Source organism: Argopecten irradians, chromosome 7 (genome assembly GCF_041381155.1).
Source record: "Argopecten irradians isolate NY chromosome 7, Ai_NY, whole genome shotgun sequence".
Taxonomy (NCBI): Eukaryota; Metazoa; Mollusca; class Bivalvia; order Pectinida; family Pectinidae; genus Argopecten; species Argopecten irradians.
Genome location: NC_091140.1, coordinates 13,307,553 through 13,329,850, shown reverse-complemented (window position 1 = coordinate 13,329,850; position 22,298 = coordinate 13,307,553). Strand labels below are relative to the sequence as shown.

Genomic DNA, 22,298 nt, shown 5'->3' with positions numbered 1-22,298 from the left:
TTTTTTGCGTCCTTTTTATTCTCCTAAAACTATTAGCCAGTAAGACAAGAACACGCACTAAAGATGCTTTTAAAACACAGCAATTCCCCTATATAAAAATATTAATTGTTTGAGCGTTTGAGTTTGTACAGGTGGGGCCTTGTCTTTTACAAGCAGAAAAAAATAACGCAAAAAAATTTATCATTGGTTTAAGGGAGACAACTCGTATATATCTATTTGATATCTCGATCGGTATTGTGAATCTCGATTTTCTTGAAATATAATTAAAAGAAAAAAAAACCCATAAAAATGTATATTATAATGGATAAAAAGGAATTGGATTTATCTCGGATATGTATTTATAAATATACTTCAGTAACTGAACTGTGACATTTTTTTTATAAATCTGGTTGATCAGTACATGATAAATAATAGAAATTTAACATTCGCGAATTTTATTCAATTATGATATAACTTAATATGTTTTTATAACTTAATATATTTTAATGGTAAATATGAGGACAAATTAAAAATATTATGGTTAAAATATGGAAAATAAGTCTACGTCATAAATCCGGATAATAATTATAAGTTATTTCTTTTATAAGTGCGACCATATCCATTTCCGGTTCTACTTTCATTTTCGTTATAGCTACACGTAATGCCATCACATGATTGCACAGTCAGATACGCGCACTTTGACATGTGATTGAGTCGGTCACACACAACAACTGGAAAATGGCGTTGCATTCTGACAAATGCGAGGATGTGGCGACGGTATCAAACTTTCGAGAGTGCGTGGTCACTCATTACCACTTGGACATTGATGTTGATATGGTGGGACAGAAAGTAACCGGCACGGCAAGACTATCATTCGCTGCCAAACAGACAACAAAGAAAGGTAGTACATTCCCCCCATTTCCAATCAGTTTAATTGACTGAAGTGTTGTAGCGAGCTGCCTATAGAGGACGAAGTGGTCCTGTAGGGTAGATACATTATGTACAACACAAGGTATAAGGTAAAGTGAATTATCTGTATAACATGTTAAGAGGAGCAAAAAAAGTAAGGCATTATTGGAGTTCAAACTTGGGACCTCTGAACACTAGCCAGATACTAGTCGACCAATTGAGTTACCAACTTTCCTCATGTTGCTGACGATCGACCCGATCCAGAACCGTTGTCCGCCGCTCTAATGTAAGCTGAACACTTGCCAGATACTAGTCAACCAATTGAGTTACCAACTTTCCTCATGTTGCTGACGATCGAGCCGACCCAGAACCGTTGTTCGTCGCTCTAATGTAAGCTGAACACTTGCCAGATACTAGTCGACCAATTGAGTTACCAACTTTCCTCATGTTGCTGACAATCGACCCGATCCAGAACCGTTGTCCGCCGCTCTAATGTAAGCTGAACACTTGCCAGATACTAGTCGACCAATTGAGTTACCAACTTTCCTCATGTTGCTGACGATCGACCCGATCCAGAACTGTTGTCCGCTGCTCTAATGTAAGCTGAACACTTGCCAGATACTAGTCGACCAATTGAGTTACCAACTTTCCTCATGTTGCTGACGATCGACCCGATCCAGAACTGTTGTCCGCTGCTCTAATGTAAGCTGAACACTTGCCAGATACTAGTCGACCAATTGAGTTACCAACTTTCCTCATGTTGCTGACAATCGACCCGATCCAGAACTGTTGTCCGCTGCTCTAATGTAAGCTGAACACTTGCCAGATACTAGTCGACCAATTGAGTTACCAACTTTCCTCATGTTGCTGACAATCGACCCGATCCAGAACTGTTGTCTGCTGCTCTAATGTATAAGCTTAAGGGAAATTCCCCCTAGTGCGAAGCTAGAGGGTGACAGTAACACTACTCAAATTCCTCCCAGTGCGAAGTGACCGTATCACTATATACAATTAGAACATGATACATACTCATCCCTACATTTTATGTCTTTATCTCTAAGACTCCAGTCCGCACAGAACCAAGGTTCTTGGGTATCCCTGCTAAGCATAACGATTTATGTAATTATTACTATACATCTTAACAAGCCATTAGGCTTTCTATTGATGTTGGACTGGTGAATGAATGTACTCGGGCTCTGATACAGACCAGAATATCTTGGGATAGCATACTCCAAATGCTTGAAACATAGTTTTGTCAAAGGCACCAAATGTGAAAGGAGCGAAAATGGATGGTCAGTCAAGTTTTCAAACCTGGGACTTTTGAACACTAGCCATATGCTCTACTGATTGAACTGCCTGCAGGACACTGAATTAGAACTTATATAAGTACCCAGCCTACTTCACCTTTCGGCCAGGTTCGAAATGGTCCCTATATGTTGTAGTGGAGCACTGTCTCAGAAAATCACTCGGGCACTGTTTTCCATTCTTTGTTGTAGGTTTCCAATTATTTTAAGTGTACACATGCATTTATAAATTATTTTTGTCCAAAAGAAATGTAGCGACCGTTCTTAATATTTACTTTACCACTCATATTACGTCAAATTCATAATTTGTAGACTTGCCATCTAATATTCATTTGAAAACACCATCATATTTATATGTGAAAAAAATAATGTCTCGCTGTGAATTTGATATTTTATACGGTTCAGTTTTATTGCCAAGTAGATAAGTGATATCAAACAAGTAAGGCCAGGCTTAAAATATTGTTGGTTTGCACTTTTCCGACCCAGAATTTTAACAGTGGGTGGGTAGGTAGGAAAAATATTTTATTTTATCCTGAATTTATTGTGTACACCAGTGATGTTTCACATTCTAGACGTATGTACCCGAATTTACACATACAGTTTCATTGTGATAGTTTTAAAGCCTGGACAAGCAATTGTTCAAAGATAATTATGAAAGTTTTTGTTTTTCTAGAAGCTCAGATATTGTTGTACAAAATAAAAAAAAACATTGTCAGAATTTCCCAATAAAAATTTTTGAGTAGGGCCGTTTTATATGGGTCGGTCGGGGGAGTGCAAACAATCTTAATTTTAATTTAGGCCTAAGATAAAATACATACAGACGTTTTAATAATTGTTTGCACAATCATTTCTTTGCTCCATGAGCAGTAATAAGTACCAATTGTAGCTCTAAAGACGACACCATTATCTTTCTTAAAGTCTGTTGAACTACAATATTACAGTAAGATTCTGATGATAAACCCTAGATCCAGACTGTAACATGGCAGCCACCATTTAACACATTACATTATAATTCTATCATGGTCTCTTCATTATCATTGTAGTTGGGATTGGGCTTGGTATCTCATGATCTCATTGGTACCACATTCTGGTCAGGTTGCTACCATTTGTCAGAAATCTTCCATCCCTTGTACAGAACTAATATGCAATCTTAATGTCACAGTTGTCATTATTCGGTCTTAATCATCATCAAAGTCTTATAATTCTACCCTATAATGAAATAAACAATGTTAAGAATAAATTCAATGTCTTAGAATATAAGCTGTCTTTTGGTGCGGATTAAAAATACAGCTTATAGTTTAAGACACTGACCACCCATACTTTTTATCCTGCAACATACATTCAAAAGTTAATCACACAAATTATACCGAAAGATGCCAACATTGTTGCAAATAGCTGCATTCCAACTACACCAATGCTAGTTGTAGGATAAATCATTATGAATTGCCATAGATCCTCTGTTTATTTCAGATTTAGTAATTCCTTTTCAGCTGATGTTTACCATCCAATACCATGCCAAGCCATGTTTACTCTAGCTCTGACAGATGCTTGGGGTTTTGTTATTGTGGTATGCATGCAAACTAAATGTGATATGTATAAAATTGAATGTGATTATAATTTTATTTCCAGTGAAGTTGGATATTCATGAGTCTCTAACAGTAGAAAAGGTTGAATTGTCTCCCTTGGGATCAAACAGTAAGACCAGCTTGGAATTTGTCTCGAGGCCTTTCACAGGTTATGGAGCAGAGCTTGAAATCATTGTAAGGACAAAAAAAACCTTGTTTATATCTTTTATAGATTTTAACTCCCATGTATTGATGTTATTCTGAATTTGATTTTGAGGTAACCCAATATTCCATCCTCGATACATACATTAATTGTATTCCAGGGGTGCCTATCACTGTCCTGATATTCAGCCATTGACTATGTCATATATCAAATCTGAAGGCTCTGTTTGTGAATACGGATGATCAGTTGATTAGGTCGATTAATATAAAACAAACAAATTGAATAACGATACTTTGAGGCTTTGATGTTGGGCGGTTCTCCCTGCAAGTTTTTTAAGGAAGTTTCTGCTGGTCTATGATTGGTTTTCTCCTCAACTGCATTTGGTTTTACTATGAGATAGTCCAGGGGTGGATATAAAGACAGTGAAAGTAACCCCTGGAGTACCGAGGATGCAAATATTCATGCATGAAAGCATCTTGTTGTAATTTGTATTTTTGTAGAGAATAATGGGTCCATAATATTTAAATCATATCTGTTAATTCACCACAAAAAAATGGTTTTTAAGTAATTAATCAATAAATGTTAAGACTGATTCATTTCACTCTAGATTTGATTTTGATGTGAAGTAGATCATCATCTGAATTATTGAAACTTGTTCCTAAGGTTCCTTACCAGATCTTTCCCAAGAAACTTGTTTGAAGTGTATAATAATTGGCCTTTATCAATACGAAAATATTCTGATTTCTTTAACTATGTATTTAAGTTACAAGAGGAGTTGTCTCCCCCTGCAACCTTTGACCTCTACATCACATACACAGCTACTGGTGGACCAGGTGTGTGCTGGCTCTCACCTGAGCAGACAGCAGGTAAACATCATATTTTACTCATTTAGTAAATGTTTTAAAGAAGATCTTAATGTCAGGTGTGTCTGTGGTAGCATATCAGTGTCAAATTTTTATTGTAGATCAAAAAAGTTAATTTTTGTTGACTGCAGTGTTTAGATTAAATTGACTGCAAGGCCATTCAAACTTGTAAAGTGTATTTTGTTAAAAATGCATCATTGCTTACGAATGGTGTTTTTTCTCTATTGAAAATATGAGCAGACGAATAATTATTTTTCTTTAGTTACAAAAGTTACTTACTTTTCACCATTACCATCATTGAAAAGTTTGAGCTTCTTATTTTACTTCAAGATAGAAATTTTAAAAATAATTACTTACATTATTTTACATGTGTTTTTGTGCTAATTTGACACGCAATTCAACATCAGTTATTGTTCAAATGATGAGTATCTTTTATGATCGGTTGGCCGTGGAGCACTTAAGATATCATATTTCTGTATTCTCCAGGAAAGAAGAAGCCTTACATGTACACTCAGGGACAGGCCGTGATGAACAGGTGTTTCTTTCCTTGCCAAGACACACCTGCTGTGAAAAGTTCTTATTCTGCAAATGTCAAGGTCAGTCAAACTTTTCTATTGTTTATTTTGCCTTTTGAATGTCAAGGTCACTGATTTTTTCTCCTGTATAAATCCAAATCACTTGATGTCAAAGGGAAAGTGTTTCACCAAATAACTTTTTGTTCAAAGATTTTTGGAATATTTAAATATTTATCTTTTAAGAGTACTGTATCATTTGTTGCATTCAGTTCAAAAATAAAAATGAAATCATCATTATAATGTTATATTTCGAACACTTTTGAAACAATAGGGTTCTTTATCATACATGTTTGTGACATCTGATGCATGTTTGTATTGATTTGTATGTAAATTTGCTGAAACAATAATGATGATTGTGGATGCAAGAATGTAGGTACCTGTCTATTATTATCTACACATCAGAACTGTTTCTATTGTTCATATTAAAAAACTAAATTTTGATTTCTTTCATCATTGGTTATGACTGTTTGATTTTTATGTACGACAGGTCCCTGAAGGTTTCACACCTGTTATGAGCGCCAGTGAGAGGTCAGAGAAGGGTACTGTACCTAACATGTCCGGTGATAAAGATACATACTACTTTAATCTGCCCCACCGTATACCAGCTTATCTAGTGGCTTTGGCTGTCGGTGATCTCACATCGGCCAGAATTGGACCACGTAGTCATGTGTGGACAGAACCATGCAATTTGGTAAAGACTGATAACAAAATTTTCTAGAATGGTGTACCAAACAAAATGTGTGCTTATATTTACATTTATAATGCCAGGCCTAAGTTTCCTAAACATTCCTAATAGCTTAAAGATGCTCCACCACCGACAGAGTATAAATGATATTCATCACTTGAACAATAATTGCAGGTGTATAATTGTGTATATATATGTCTAATTAACACAAAAAATAATATAAAATAATTTGTTTAGCCTGTGGTGCATGCGCAATCAGTACTTCAGTCCATATAGAATAGAATGTCACGAAATGTTTTCGGGATGCAATTAATTATTTTTCATATTTCTAAATTGAGGTAAAATTAAAAGCTCAAACTTTTCAATGGTGGTAATGGTTTACATAACTTTTGTAAATGAAGAAATATACTTAATCGTCTGCTCCTGTTTTTGATAGTGAAAAAATACCATTTGTCAGCGGTGGAGCATCTTTAATGGAATTCCTCAAATTCTCCATGTAGAAAAGCATTACATAAATTTTGCGAAAAATATTATCTTAGTCAAGGAACTTAAGTCCCAATATCTGTATCTGTCTGATTTTTTTCATGATTTAGAAGAATTTTTGAAAAAAATATCTTGTTGTAAGTCATGCAGAGACAAGACAAAATCAAAGTCAAGATGCTATGGGCAATAATGATTTGGAAACTTTTGATAAAAAATTAATCAATATTGAACTTAACTAAGTGGGTTCCCTTTTTTCAAACAAGCCTTAACTATGTAATGTCTTTCTGAACTCTTCAGAGAGTGGGTCATGAACTTTCTGACCTCCGTTCGGCAACGATCATAACTTCTATGGCTTCATATGAAAAAATAGTATGTTAAGGATTTCACTTTCTTTCTGGAACGGCTTTTAATTTTTTAAATCTGGTAATGTAAAACAAGAGCAATAATTTTGTAGAGTCTTAAGAATTATTAACTTATCGTTAATACTACATGTAATGTATCATCACCTTCTGAACAGTTTTATTGAAATAAATAAACTGTTAATTTTCATAACGCAGGTCGTCTTGTGTTTCACGCCGTCGTGCTAAATACCGTGCGGTAGTGGACTATCACTGCCCTAGACAGCAAAACAGTAAAATGTCTTTCCACTGTTATCATATATTACGCAGGAAATCCTGTATCTGTTTGGTGTTGTAACCTCATATTAAGCCATGGGATATATTTTCTGGTGTTGTTAATGTTTTTAAGAAACATTTATGTTTTGCTCTGGAAAGGTAGTGGGCCTTTAAAATTAAGGTATTGTTGATGAAACTGGGCCCATTATCTATGTAACATTAATATCAAACAAATAAATAAATAATTAGAACTTGATTGATGTACTGTAGGAAAAAGCACGGGCTGAGTTTGATGGTGTGGTAGAGGAATTTCTGACGACAGGAGAGAGACTGTTTGGGAAGTATGTATGGGATACATACGATCTACTAGTGATGCCACCATCTTTTCCCTTCGGTGGGATGGAGAACCCCTGTTTGACCTTTGTGACCCCTTGTCTACTTGTCGGGGACAAGTCTCTCACCGATGTTGTCATCCATGAAATCGTGAGTATCTAGAAAAAAGTTGTCTATATCTCATTGTCTATATAGGATTTTATGAGTAATTATATATAAGTGATACTTTTGGTTCCTGGAAAGTACATAATTTAGAGTAAATTTTTGAGCTCCTTGATCTCATGTGTTATCCTTGTAAAAGATATCTTACATGTAAAATGATGTACAGTGTACATGTACCTGCAAATGGATATGTCAATAAACTGGTGAATATGTTAAATATTTTGTAACATTTTCAGTCTCACAGCTGGTTTGGAAATCTTGTAACAAATGCCAACTGGAGTGAGTTCTGGTTGAATGAGGTGAGCCACATTTATAATAATCAAGAGTAATACATGTTATTTATTCAGTTGGACATAATTTCTGTCTTAGAATATTAGACTTACATGTATCTCCCTTGTGCGTAGGTATCAATTGTAACGTCAGTGATTTGTGAGCAAATAGTATTTTATCATGTGACACTCCTATAAAAATGGATGTAACATTCGGTATCTTCATGTAAGAGCACATAACTCTGTTCTACATACAAATAGATTACAAAGTAGAGTTATTGCAATATTCAATTTGAAAAATGATATAGCATTAATCACTAATCAGCTTAATAAGTGTAGCTCTGTAATATCATAAATTGTTCATAGTACAGTAATTTTTCATTTTAATTAAAAATTGATATTCTGTGTAACAAAAAAAAAAAAAAGGTGGGGCTTTGGTGGCTGAGTGGTAAAGATGTCCCGAAAGATTACCACAAGCCCTCCACCATTTGGTTTCATGATTAAATCTCATGTGAGGCAGTTACCAGGTACTGACTGTTGGTCGGCAGGTTTTTTTCCGGGTACTCCGGCTTTCCTCCACCAATAAGCCTGGCACATCCTTACATGATTAGATGTTAAACTAATAAAATCAAGTTTAATAAAAGTACAATACCCTGGTTATGGTAATCACTTCACCTGTTATATTCCCGATATACAGTAATAACCAAATAAAAACATTTTGTATTTTAGGGTTTTACCATGTATGCCCAAAGGAGGATAATGTCTGAAATATTTGGTGCAGCTTACACAAGTTTGGAGACGTCTACAGGTCAAGCATTACTACGGCAACACATGGACAATTCTGGACAGGTGTGTTTGATTCAGGTCTTCCATTTATGTTACATTTTCATCATTTGCAAATATATACATGTTTAACCTTTAAGAAAAGTTCCACATACCTTTGGAGCATTTTCATCTGATTCAACACCAAATCTTAGTGACAAAAATTAATGGGATTTTACAGTAAAAGTATCAAACATTAAACTTGATTCTTTTGCATATTCAATCATGTCGAACTGCATATATACAGTCTGTTGAATTTCACACCACATACCTTTGGAGCATTTTCATCTGATTCAACACCAAATCTCACTGTGATACTGGATCCATGATAGAAAAAATGATGATCTTTGACTAGTTTACAGCCTACCTGAGTCTGCCTATTGATTTTGTTGATTCTATTCCTTTGGTGATGCATATACATGGTGATGTATATACCATATTGTACTGTTTTTGTCTGGTGTGACTCACTGGAGGTAGTCAGAACTATATAGTTATATACTATCTGCTCTTGTGAGTAGAGAAATACAAATGTACATTGTTTAGGTTATGACGTACATCATTTGTAAGTAAGAGTGACATCATTAATAAACTGATGTAATTTTGTCACACAGCGCATACTCATACAATGAATAGTAGAGGGTAGAATATCAGTATGTGTTCTGTGAATAAAATTAATGAGTTATCTCCCTTCCCGGTTTGATCTGTTGAATTGTTTGCATTAAGAGAGTTACCTCCCCTTTCAGGACCACCCGTTAAACCGTCTGCGCGTGATTATAGAACCAGGTGTGGATCCTGATGACACTTACAACGAGACTCCGTATGAGAAAGGATTTGCATTCGTATCATACCTCCAACACCTTGCAGGAGATGTCAAGACTTTTGATGATTTTCTCAAGTCGTATGTCGCTAAATTCCAGTTTAAGGTAAATGTGAAACGAAAATCAGACTTCTGTGCTTGATGTATATATATATACATTGTATTTACTGAAGGAAAATTAATTTTAAATTGTGTAATTTGAAAAACGCTCTAATCTTCATAATGGTGCATGAAAAGCCAGTTATGTTTTTATGGTCTGTATAAAATGGATTATACAGGTATTTTAATAGTTGTATGTCATATTTGCTTTTATTTAGAGTTTGGTAGCTGAGGACATGCTTGACTACTACCTAGAGTATTTCCCTGAAATGAAAAAACAAGAAGTGGATAAACGGTGAGGGGATTAATTAATTTATTATTGTATTTTTATTATTCTTAATCAGAATTAACTCTTAATTAGAACTGTTGTCCAGAAGGCCTACTTATAATTATACCTCCCCACTTCCAACCCTTCTCCCTGTTTTGTAATAAAGGAGTATAACTCTGAAAAAGCAAGTTATCTTTTTCTGATATAAGTTATGCATATGCACATCTATGCTTTATAAGGATTATTGTCTCCCAGTTTCATTGGTATCCCTCAAGTAGTGTATAAGTAGCCACTTTATTGTTTTATAACAAAGGGCCATAACTTTAAGAACACAAGTTCATTAAAGTTTATGATACAATTTTCTGTCTATGTCCAATGTTCGTCAGATGTTGGCTTAAGGACGTATTTTTTGCTGGGTGCTCTAGCTTTCCTTCACAGCCAAAATTCAAGATGCAAAACAAAACATAAATCAGATGTACGTTCTGTTATTCATGTAGGCCTGGATTTGAATTTTTCGATACCTGGTTGACCAAACCCGGCTGGCCGCCATATACTCCAGATCTGTCAGCAGGCAATGAGCTGACCATTCCGGCTGAGGCCTTGGCTGACCAATGGGCAGGGAAAGGGGAGGTCAGTTACAGAGATTAATTCTGATGAGTTTATAGATTCATATTGCTTACTCTACATATCAGTATCGGGTACATTGTAAGGTACATGTATAGACAAACTTTGTTAACTCAATTTAAGTGGACAGGACCTTTACAAACTGAGTATTATAAACTAACGAAAAATGGCTGAAACTAACAAAATACTCTCAAATCAAACAGTCCATCATCAAGTTGTTCTAGAGTACAATTAGAGGTTATTATATAATTGATTTTGTAAATGTCTTAATTTTGATTCCATGTCATTTTGAGTTTCTAAGAAACAAGAAAACAGACTGGTTTTGACTTTCACTTTGTGTGCTTCAGCTTTTCCCGATAATCGCTCCTAATGGCATGTGAGGTAGCCATCAGCTACAACTAGTTGCTCCTGTCTCTAAATGACACTATCTACTCAAAGAGCGAAGGATAATATGTTTCTCTCGGAGTACTTTTAGTATATTGATATTGATGAATATGGTAAAATGTAATTTACATTATATATTTTTGTATGATTTAGGGAGGCTCAGAGGACATAACAAAATGGCGAACCTACCAGATACTCCATTTCCTGGATAAACTGTTGGAAAAGGAGTCACTGTCACACGAGACTCTTTCGAAGATGGCATCACAATATACAACAATCTCTGGCACACATAATGCTGAGGTAAGCAGTTCTGAATTTAATACTCATTTCATATAAAGTAATTCTTTGAATTTTGTAGAAGAAAATGGCCTTTTTCGTAAATGTGTATTATTTTGAGATTTTCAAAATACATTTATCATGGGTTGTTGCTATGACGGCAATTTATATTATTCATACATGAACAATATTCAAAAGTTGGGTCTTCTTTTGTCTGTTTGAATGATTTTAATTACATTTACGGAATGATATGCAAGATAAATAGAATCATGCATTCTGATCTATAAGAGTTACTCCCCTTTGTTTCTGATAGAACAGAATGAGGGTCACGATATTCAGCCAATGACATTTCCAATGATCATTTTGTTAGTTTCAGCCAATGACATGCTGAAATAGAAGACCTTGATTTAATTCAAGGTCACAGGGGTCAATTTGTTTAAATATCATCTCAATTACATGCATTTTGACGTCTAAAGTAATGGCTTGAGGTTTTAACATACATACTTGCAATGGACTTAAAACACTACCAAGTTTTAACAAATGAATGACCTTGACTTACTTTTTGACATTTGGGTAAAATATGTTAATACATGTATTTTAAGACATCATCTTCTCTAAATCCAAGAGGTTGAAGATTATTGTATTATGTAATAAGTATTTTTAAAAAAACTTTCCATGTAAATCGAACTAGAAAGTCGAAATGAAAAATCCATAATTATTGGTATGATGATTATGTGCCTCTTTGTGAACAGGTACGGATGCGTTGGAGTCTGGTTACAATCAAACATGGATATACAGATGACTTTGAGAATACCCGACTCTTCCTTCATAGTCAAGGTAAGCTTAGTTATTTTGAAATATCACTTTTTAGGACATTTTATTGTTCATGTTTAAAACCATGCCATTGTGGACATCATTGTTGTTCTAGCTGTTTTTTCTAATGTAATGAAGTGCTTTGCTGTTTTCACCCTTGACTTAATTTCAATTTACTTTCATTAAACTGTTTATCTACTTTCATTAAACTGTTTATCTACTTTCATTAAACTGTTTATCTACTTTCATTAAACTGTTTATCTACTTTCATTAAACTGTTTATCTACTTTCATTTAAACTGTTACTGTTTATTCTTTCATTAAACTGTTTCTACTTTCATTAAACTGTTTATCTACTTTCATTAAACTGTTTATCTTCCATCTCCAGGAGTTACAATCACATACACTATCTTCTTCTTTAACCCCTGGAGATACAAAATGTATCTGTGTTGAATTTCATTATGCGTTATTTGTACATCAACATGTTTTATCAACACTAATGAAAACAATTCCTTGGTCTTCTGCTGTCAAGTGTTTTCTGTATTGTAATGAAGTATTTACTTTTCTTTTAAATATCAAATACTGGTAAATTTTTTTGCCCATCTAATATTATATTAAAGACTATTCATTTTTTTATCTAATCAATGATCAACATGTACAACATTAAATTACACCTTATAAATTTGACAATGAAATTGACACCTTTTATATTATTTTGTTTTTTAATTTTTAACAGGTAAACAAAAGTACACATTATAAATTTGACAATGAAATTGAAACCTTATATATTATTTTATTTTTAAAATTATAACAGGTAAACAAAAGTACACACTTCCTGTATATCGGGCCTTAATGAAGAGTTCAGACACAGCTAAGAAATTCGCCTTGGATGTGTACGCTGAGACCAAGAGTCAGCTTCATGTCAATGTTCAAAACTATGTAGAGAAGATCTTAGCAGCTGCCTCCGCTTAAAGGACGTGTGAATAAGCTTTACAGAACAAAGTGCCATTTGAACATGCATTACATAGCTTACTGTGAAAGAACTGGAACTGGTGAATTATTTATATTCTTCCATTTGTTGCAGTATTTTCTAGGTTCAATCAAAGTAACAAATACCTTTTACCAAGTGATGGGACCATGATAATTTATCAATGAGGTTAGAAATAAGTATTTAATATACACTTATAATATTTCTGAAGTTATACCTTATAAAACGGCTTTGAATGTACATGGCCTAATGATTGTCTTTAAGTCTTTTTTTTAATGATATTTATTATGGAATTAATTTTCATTATCAATTCTATATATGCTGGTTGTCCTCAAACTGATCTTGTTACAAGACAGATGGTTATGTTATCAAGTTTAATAGATTTTTTTCACTGAAAATATAAGTATCTTTATTAGGTTGTTTGCAATATATATAATTAATATTACAAATGAAATGATAAGGTTGTATGCTGTATATTGATATGTTAAGAACCAGGTTGTATACATCAGCTGTCTCAAAAGTGATTCTGGTTGTACATGTAAATTTTGTACTAGTACAGTATAACAGTATGTATGCCTGGTATACACTTTATTGTAATTGAAATTATTCACTTTTGTATGATTGAAGAAAATAAAAGTTTTTGACATTTATTTTATTGTCATATTTTGTATCAACAAAGAATAGCATATCAAATCAATACACACTAATTCCATTACATTGCCGTCCTTACAATTCATGTATGGAGATGAATCAGTACACAAGTAGAACAACAGCTTTGCATCTTTTCAGAAGGTGTTGTCAACTACAGGTAATTCCATATACCCAATACAAATATCACCAGCTGATAGCACCATGCTTTTTAAGTGTCATTTTTGCTGTCCTTAAGTCTCGATGACACAAATTACTCCCCATCCTTGGCTAGAAGATCCCATTAGTTTGGAGATCAGAGATTACAGTGCCAAAAGTGTACTGTAATGGCATCAAGTTTATATGATTTTAGTTGATAACACTGTTCTGACAAGGGATATTGTCTCCCTTGTATTTGGCTGATTGACATGGGTTATCTCCCCTATCCTAGATGAAATGTCACCATTCTTAAACACAACATCAAAGGGTTTGAGGGCACCATCATGTGTTTTATGATTTCATTCTTATGCTTTACTAGGTGGCATCTGTTTGTGAGTTATCTCCCCTAACTGAAATGCTGCTTTGCAAGGTGTCGCCACCTGTTTAGTTATATCCCTTGTCCTCCTAATAACTGCCTGTTATATCAGTTATTCCCCTTTTAGCTAGGTTACACTTCAGTTTTATGAGTTATTTCCCCCGTCCGTGGCTAGGGGTCACCGTCTGCTAGGAACATCAAGATTTTGCTCTATAAGTTGTAAGTCCTGTCCATCTTCTTTGATAATCTGTATAAGATGACGTAGGCCTTCTTGTTGCTGTTTCAACAACTAAAACAAAAACAAGAAACATCAATCAAATATACACTATTAATGATTAAAATATCAATTCTATATCAAAAAAAATAGAGTCAACTTGTTAGAACAAATTGATGAAAATTATTGAATTATCAGGGTTAAAAATGGAATCAATGATGACCAACTTCTGAATGATTTGATAAACTGCTCATTTGTATGAAGATCTAACTAAACTTGTTCAGGAGCCAATTTTAACCCCCAGCAGAAGGATTTTAGCCACCAAGTTTCATTAAAATCTCTCCGTTTTTAAGACGCCATTTAATCGTGGGGTAAAACTCTGGAAAAGGTGGCGGTATCTTGTTCTGATATAGATGAAGCAAATTTACACTGTATTATTGTCACAAATTTTTTGTTGAAATCCCACCAGTAGTCAATTGTTGTGTCTATAGATGCAGACAGACAGACAGACAGACGGACGGACAGACAGACAGACAGACAGACAGACGGACAGACAGACAGACAACCTGAATCCATTATAAAGACTCTTGCTAGCTATTCCTTTATTGAGAGTAAGAATTCTTGAATGTTGGTCTAATCCTACCTGTTTGATTTCGTCCTGTAAGGAGGGGTCTATCTGATAACTGACATCTGTCCTCGTGGCTGCTAGGTGGTTCTGCATTCGTATTTGTGACATTAACTCATTCAAACGACCCTGGAAAAAACCCAACATATTCAATTAACAACCAATTAAATAATTAACATCTAAATACTAAACGTATAATCAATGTTATGTGTAAGAGATACACTGTATTGTTTTGTAAAATGGTTACGTGTAACCTTTTTATGATAGTGACAGATATTGTGATGTAAATAAATAATGGGTATTATTGTTCCAAATTAAAAACTTTTAATTCCACTAATGTTAGTTTGCATAACCCATCACACCTTTCATTGAACATTTGACCCTAGCGACTTATGATCAGTTAAACAGTTGACTTTGGGGACTGAACTGATAACCAGTTGACCTTCACAACATATTCAATATCATAACCAGTATAATTTGTGTTTGGGAACTAAAGGTGTGTAAAAGCGCCTCTCTCCCCACCTCCCTTTTTTAGGCTTCTGTTTCATTTACTTTGAATAAATTGCAGACTAAAAATATAAAAACTGTGTTGGTTTTCTTACTGATTTCTTATGCAAGTTGATTGATGGTTTACTTTGTAGAATAACTTTATGAGAGGCAAGTCCAAATTTGTTCCTATTAAGCGCCGCCTACTTTGCTTCAATTTTTAAGTGTCCTGGGCGCTTATTGGGTCGAATACTGTATGTTGCGCCATTATGTGATACTGGTGTAACATTACTTATACCTTAAACTGTGTGGGATGATTTAGTTCAGCCTGACTTTTCTCCAGTTGCACTCGTAACTGCTCTTCCTCAGCCTGGATAGCGTAGCCCATCTTCCTGGAAATCTCCTGTTTCACTACAACCTTCAGAATTCAAATTTTGTTGATACATAACATATTTATTTTTTTCACACAAAATCTGATTTGTAGAAACCTGTGAACAAATTTTCTCAAATGAAGAACCATGTTACCCCATATCTGTTATGTTAACATGTGTTCCAAATTTTCTTCTTTATGTGCCTTCTCTCTGGGACCTAATTTCTCTCATATAGAAGAATTTGACCTCGTTTTCCTCCTTTAGAAGCCTGTGATCTGATTTCTCATTTGTAGAAGTTGTTGACCTCATTTTCTTACCTATAGAAGTTGTTGACCTCATTTACTTACCTGTAGAAGTCTGTGGCCAAGCTCCAGGTGTTTACGTTTGTACTCGTCCAGTTTTGCCAGCATGCTGACCTGTTTCTGCTGTAACTGTGTTAAGTCTGTGGCGATCATCTGTAATTCAACACAATCTTTATATATTAACAGTGTCACAGCATTTGACCATAAATCTACATGCCCTGTGACATCTATCATATTTGTTTAGGAAAATGCATCAACATCAGATCAAATACATGTAGTTGTCACAATTTCAACTTCAATTTCAACTAGGTTTAAACATACACATTATATTAGAAAACTACCACTTTAGCTAAGAATTAATCCTCCAAAAGGGAATACTGGTGCCAATCTTTAACATTATGAATCACTTACATCCATCCTTTGATGATGTAACTTGGTTTGTTGCTCTTGATGTTTCATTCGATGGAACAGCTCCTTAAACCGGACCATTGGGACTGGAATGAGTGTCTCTGGATCAGGATTGTCTAGTTTGGCCTGCTGCCATATAAGGGGATGAATTCCTGATAAAAACAAAACGTTCAACTAATAAAATGCAAATGTTGATTCTTACAATAAGACATTCAAAACATTTATCAGAAAAATCATTTTATGTGTTATAAGTTATATATATATATATATATCCAATGTATTAAATTAGGCATTTCACATCCAGCAAATATCTCTTTAGTCCAAGTTCAGTTGGAGCTGCCATTTAGGCACTTGCAGATTTAAAACAACATTTGTCCTATACAGTATTTAAATATTGCCGAATCAACTTTTACAAGAAGAGTGATGTTTCCTATTATATGTATAGCCCATTTCAGGATTCAACTCTTTTAAAAGTCACTTGTAGAGTCACTATAAACCGCTTTATCTCGTAGAAAGTGGCAGATTCAAGATAAGGAAATGATGTTACTTAGGCATGATTTGTTAAACCTTCTGATTTCATACAAATCCAGCCAAAATGTGATGTAACGAATCATTGGAAGGTAGGACTAATTGTACTCCAATGACATCAGTTTCACTATCTGAAAACCTCTGTATTACAGCAACCTATGATTTGGTTATGAAGACCAGAGTGTTCCTGAATCACCAATAATGTAATATATGACTTGCAAAACACTCCTGAAAGCTTCACTACTGTCTGAATAAAACATAATGTATAGCATGAAATATTTGATGAAAACATTTGTTGTTTTCATAGGTGCTGTGGAACCATAGACACAAAACAATAAAATTGGTTTTATACATTTAATATAAGAATCAGTGTCATAGTGGTGGGTCGATCATCGGATATAATCGATTGACGACTTGTTAGAGCCTTCCGATGTCGATGATCGGTTCTGGTTTCCCGTAACCGATTAATCGGATGAAGTTCTAAGTCTGGCATTTTTCCTTATTTTTTCTTTTTTTCTTTTGTTAAGTTTGTTTGTTTCTGTTATTTGTTGTTTTCACCAAGTTTATTTTGATGGCAAGTGATGCCTATTGCTATTAGATTGTTAATAAATTAAATTGACCTTTACAACTGATTGTATTTGTGTTACTTCACTTACTTGAGGATTTGTGACAACTCTCTACACTAGTTGGAACCCCAAGGTTATTTAATGCTAAAAGTACCTGGTAAATGAACATGCATCACAACACTCACCATGCTTTCATGTTATGTTACAAAAGCCAGAGGGTGACTATACATAATTAAGAACCAATGGGTAATAGAAAGCAGTAAATAACTACATGTGCAATATTGATATATCAATTTATTAGACATCTATGTATATATACATGTGCAACACCAAGTTCACCAGCATAATTAGTAATTTCCAGTAAAAAAGTATGCACAAAAAAGAAATAGTTCAGAATAGTCGGAAAAGTCGCATCGGAAGCACAAACCGATTTCAACCGATGATCGATTACAGTTTTCAACCGATTATACATCACTACAGTGTCATAGCTAGGTCAACTACAAAGCATTTTGAAAGCTCTAAATAACAGAATTATGCCCAAATATTTGGAAGTTATATGAAGTACTGTAAGATATCTTGTCCTTGTCAACTACCTGAAGGTGTGTTGTCCAGATACTGTTTGTGTTGTTCCGAGGTGAACCCTGTCTTTGGTCGGACATCCTCAGCCATGATCTGTGACTGTAGCTGTGGTAGAATGTTGTTCTGTTTGAGGAAGTTTGCTGTGTCCAGCGCTGGGATTCTCCGCGCCGGTCCGCGATCTGGTCGTTCCAGGATATATATCACCAGTTCTGTCCTGTAGATTTATGATTGATTGATCAGATCAAATAGGTGGAAATGAAATATCAGTCTAAGATGTATAAGCAAGAATAAATGTACAAACAACTTGACCTGTATCAATGAAATATTATGTATAGATTACCCATACTTCTCATCATTTGGGAAAAATAAGTATTATCTGTTTGGTTTCAATTCAATATCAATTACCCTTAAACTATTTAAAAAAAAAGAAGGAATGATCTTCACAACTATAGCTACCAGTATTAGAAAATAAATGATCATGTTCATTACTACATATCAAAGTGAAAGAAGGACAACTAAAAATGACATATATGAAAGACAGTCAGACAAGACAATATTATGGTGGTCCTGCTAGCCATCTGGTAAAATAGGTCAGTATCAACTTACTTGTCATCTGGTAGTGGTCAGATACCATCCACACAGACAGAGAGAAAATAAAAAGAAGATATCATGGTGGTATTGCTGCCAATCTGGTAAAATAAGTTTGTGATGAAACAAAGACAGTTAATACTTACTTGTCATCCGGTAGTGGTCTGATGCCCTCCACACAGACAGAGAACTGAGGCTTACTGCCGAGCATCTTAAACAGCGAGTCAACAATCAGCTGCTGACCAGCGGATACTTCAGTCTCCTTCTTTTTAATAGTGATGGCCACTAGTCCATCTTCATTCCGGGACTTGGGTAGACAACTGTAGCCTATAGCCTGATCAAACATCAACATAAACAGAACAGTTAGAAACTTTATTAACTTTGAGGATGTTACATAGATATCTTTTTAAGATGAGCTATCGGAAGCTCTGCCAATCAAGAAAATAACTTTGAGAAAAGAAGGTTTCTCTATCAAGTTCTCAATGTTCTGTTCTTATCAAAACGTAAATCATCAATAGGTCATTACCTTAAATTTACAATAAGGATTTTCAGGGGTGAAGGTCACACAACCATTCTGACTGAAGTAGCCCTTGCCAGTACCCCAGTAGGCCTGTAGTTGATTCCATTTGGCTATGATGGCGTCCCGTTCGTCTCCATACAGCTGGGGTGTAGTTATGGCTGTACCCAGGTTCTCTAGACTCTGCAGGTTCTGTTGCTGCTGCTGTTGTTGCTGCTGTTGCTGGTTGACTATAAGTAGAAAAAATGGTATATTAATTTGATCAAAAGGAGTATTAAAATGTTGAATTAGCATTTTTTTTAACAAATTTTCAGTAATGTTAAGTTTTTCTGTTATTCAACTATATTGCAAGTGTTAAAGAGTCTATTGGTATATAATGTCATTTGATTGGAAATAAGTGTTAGCAGAAACAAATCTTTACATTTGTTTGGCCTTTTCCATCTGCTTTCCTTCTACAATAAGACCTCTAATGATTTGTATGCATATTCATAGTTTTATATTTACCCATAATTTGAGTTTAAAATTTATAATAAACTGTTCTAGTTTTTGAATCAGAAGAGTTCAGGTTTATCTTTCAGGGTGAATACTTTAACCTTGTAATTGACTAATTACCACCACTAAAGAGACCGGTACTTGTAGACGTTCCACCGCCCAGTAGGCCTGTCCCAGCTGTGCCACCTCCAAGACTAAATCCGGACGTACCACCTCCAAATCCTCCGAAGCCTGTAGTGCCTGTGCCTGTCCCAAAACCAGTACTGCCACCTAGTGTGAGACCTACAGGTATAATACAATATGGTTTAATCATTTTTATCAGTTGACAATTTTTTTCAGCAGATTTATATAATTAAAGTGTACCAGGGTTCAACATTAACTTTTAAACTTACATGCCCTATAGGGCAAGTGACCTTGAATTTCACAGGTCAACTTGCCATGACCTTATTTGAGTAAAATTGCAATTTTAATCAATTTATTTTAATGAAAACTCAACATGTATTACTTTAAACTAAATGGAAACTACCGGTACAGTGATTATTTCAAATATATTTGTTAATACTAGTTGAACTTCTTTGGCCCTTTTTAAAAGTTAATAAAATAAATTATATTGATCATTCATACTCCATCTCTGCTGAGTGACCTTAATGAAGGTACATGTAAACTAAACGTTGTTCTTTGAAGAAACTTGATATCCCTTCATCCCAGGCTGCTGACAAGGTATAATGCCACTAGTTATCAAGAAGTTCTTTAATGGTCTGAGTGCAGCACGTTAACAGACACTGCAACACTGGGACTTATTGATACATAACATAATGATCCAGAATAATAAAATAAATAATAAAAACCCAAACTACTATTGGCTTAACCTGGCGCCCCTCACACAGATGACTGACCATTTTTTTTAATTCTATGTCGTAGAACTGTGATGGTGTCAATGCCCCACTTGCATTTTCTGGCTTCTGACAGGTGAGATTAAGAACTTGATCATGATGTTTTGCTTTTACTTAGAACTATCGGGAATCCGGTCAAAATAGCATTAAAATAAATAACAAACATTTGAACTAAGATTATTTTGGACAAGTTATTTGTGAACAAAATACATTTACTCGACTTAAATTCAGAAGATTTATGAACTTATTGACTGTTATTTAGGCCTATACAAATTGTATACATGTACCTCCTGTGGAAGTCGTTGTCGTCCCAAATCCACCAAAACCAGAGGCCGATGTCGTTGCAGCTGATAATCCCCCTCCGAACCCAAACGATGGCGCGGATGTTGTGGTGGTCCCCCCAAATCCAAAACTTGGACCTGTTGTGCCTCCGAACGTTGGGGCAGCTGTTGTTGTTGTACCGAAACCTCCAAATGACGGTGTTCCCGAAGCGGCTGTTCCGCCGAATCCCAGAGTCGGAGCTGCTGTGGAAGGTGTTGCTGTACCAAACCCGAATGAAGGGGCTGTAGAAGCTGCCCCAAACGAGGGAGTGGCTGTGTTACCAGTTCCAAATCCACCGGTATTTAATGAGAACGCCATTGTCCTCAATTATTTGTCGTTTCAACACACAACATCTATTTCTGTGTGTGGTGTTTCCCTCCAACCAATTTTCTAACTCCAGTGACAGGAGAGTTCGACAATCTAATCCTTTGTTTATAAAATGTATAATGATGCTATAAAAAAAGAGCATTTTATTATAGAATTGGATTAAGTGTCCATCAATTGATACAATCACGGAGGTAAGTCCGGTAATGTAGTAATCAACTTTTTCAGAAATCTCCATTCGAGACTGTGCTTCTACAGAGATGTTAGTTGGGCGCAAACTAGTATAACTACTTCGACTAGACTATAAATAGAGTATCATGTTTATTATAAGATTGATATATTATAATTTCGGAACCCTGGTAAACTACGTAATTCAGTTTTTAGAGGCTGTATCCTAATGTACGTGATACACCGATGTTCAATAAACCTGAGAGATACATACTTTTTGAAAATTTGTCCTTTAATTTTGCATCGATTATAGGTTTTACAGTATTTTATACATTAGGTGCCATCAACTGTGTATCTGTAAATCAAAGTGTTAGTTAAGTATGTATGATGGTCGGTTTAAAATTAGGTTTCATTGATAAATCGGTTAGAATTTATTTTTTTTGCGAAAATTTTCCTAGCAAAAAAAAAAAATTAGACACTAGTAAAATTCTTGGCACTTCAGTTCAAAGAATAAGGTGTCAAAGAGTGGCGAAATAATATGTAGCTTTGGGGTGATGGCGGAATAACAAGACAGTAACAACAAATCAGTAATATATTCTTCATTTTGAGGATTTTAGAATAGCAATATTAATTTATTCTCAAATCGAGAGATTTTGCGTATTTTGATAAAAAGTAGCTGTACATTAATAGAACTAATGAAAAAAGATTCACACCTACAAATGGACCCCTTTAAGAATACATAGGTCTACCTTACCTGTGA

At 34.8% G+C, this 22,298-nt stretch overlaps 2 protein-coding genes across 2 annotated transcripts; one reads left to right on the top strand and one right to left on the bottom strand.

Annotated features, from left to right (window-relative positions):
* The first annotated feature begins 627 nt into the window (after positions 1-627).
* Positions 628-13,644, top strand: LOC138327601 (aminopeptidase B-like). The gene is made up of 14 exons (XM_069273811.1): positions 628-880; positions 3,822-3,952; positions 4,684-4,786; positions 5,270-5,379; positions 5,846-6,049; positions 7,411-7,623; positions 7,872-7,934; positions 8,634-8,753; positions 9,470-9,649; positions 9,861-9,937; positions 10,408-10,540; positions 11,072-11,218; positions 11,947-12,031; positions 12,821-13,644. Exons 1-14 carry the CDS (start codon positions 718-720, stop codon positions 12,976-12,978), a joined length of 1,887 nt encoding a protein of 628 aa, XP_069129912.1. The 5' UTR covers positions 628-717; the 3' UTR covers positions 12,979-13,644.
* On the bottom strand, positions 13,628-21,458 carry LOC138327602 (nuclear pore complex protein Nup54-like). Its single transcript, XM_069273812.1, has 10 exons — positions 21,013-21,458; positions 19,953-20,114; positions 19,350-19,570; positions 18,970-19,157; positions 18,250-18,449; positions 16,566-16,714; positions 16,200-16,307; positions 15,780-15,899; positions 15,014-15,124; positions 13,628-14,445 (listed from the first exon to the last, which is right to left on the bottom strand). Exons 1-10 carry the CDS (start codon positions 21,362-21,364, stop codon positions 14,335-14,337), a joined length of 1,722 nt encoding a protein of 573 aa, XP_069129913.1. The 5' UTR covers positions 21,365-21,458; the 3' UTR covers positions 13,628-14,334.
* Positions 21,459-22,298: the final 840 nt, after the last annotated feature.

Excerpts from the sequence above, each read along its gene's own strand:
- LOC138327602 (XM_069273812.1), bottom strand. The coding sequence starts at position 21,364 with ATGGCGTTCTCATTAAATACCGGTGGATTTGGAACTGGTAACACAGCC. Across the intron at positions 20,115-21,012 it reads GACAACGACTTCCACAGGAG|GTCTCACACTAGGTGGCAGT; the intron begins GTACATGTATAC and ends TTATACCTGTAG. Across the intron at positions 16,715-18,249 it reads TCTGGACAACACACCTTCAG|GAATTCATCCCCTTATATGG; the intron begins GTAGTTGACAAG and ends TGTTTTTATCAG.
- LOC138327601 (XM_069273811.1), top strand. The coding sequence starts at position 718 with ATGGCGTTGCATTCTGACAAATGCGAGGATGTGGCGACGGTATCAAAC. Across the intron at positions 9,650-9,860 it reads TCGCTAAATTCCAGTTTAAG|AGTTTGGTAGCTGAGGACAT; the intron begins GTAAATGTGAAA and ends GCTTTTATTTAG. Across the intron at positions 12,032-12,820 it reads ACTCTTCCTTCATAGTCAAG|GTAAACAAAAGTACACACTT; the intron begins GTAAGCTTAGTT and ends AAATTATAACAG.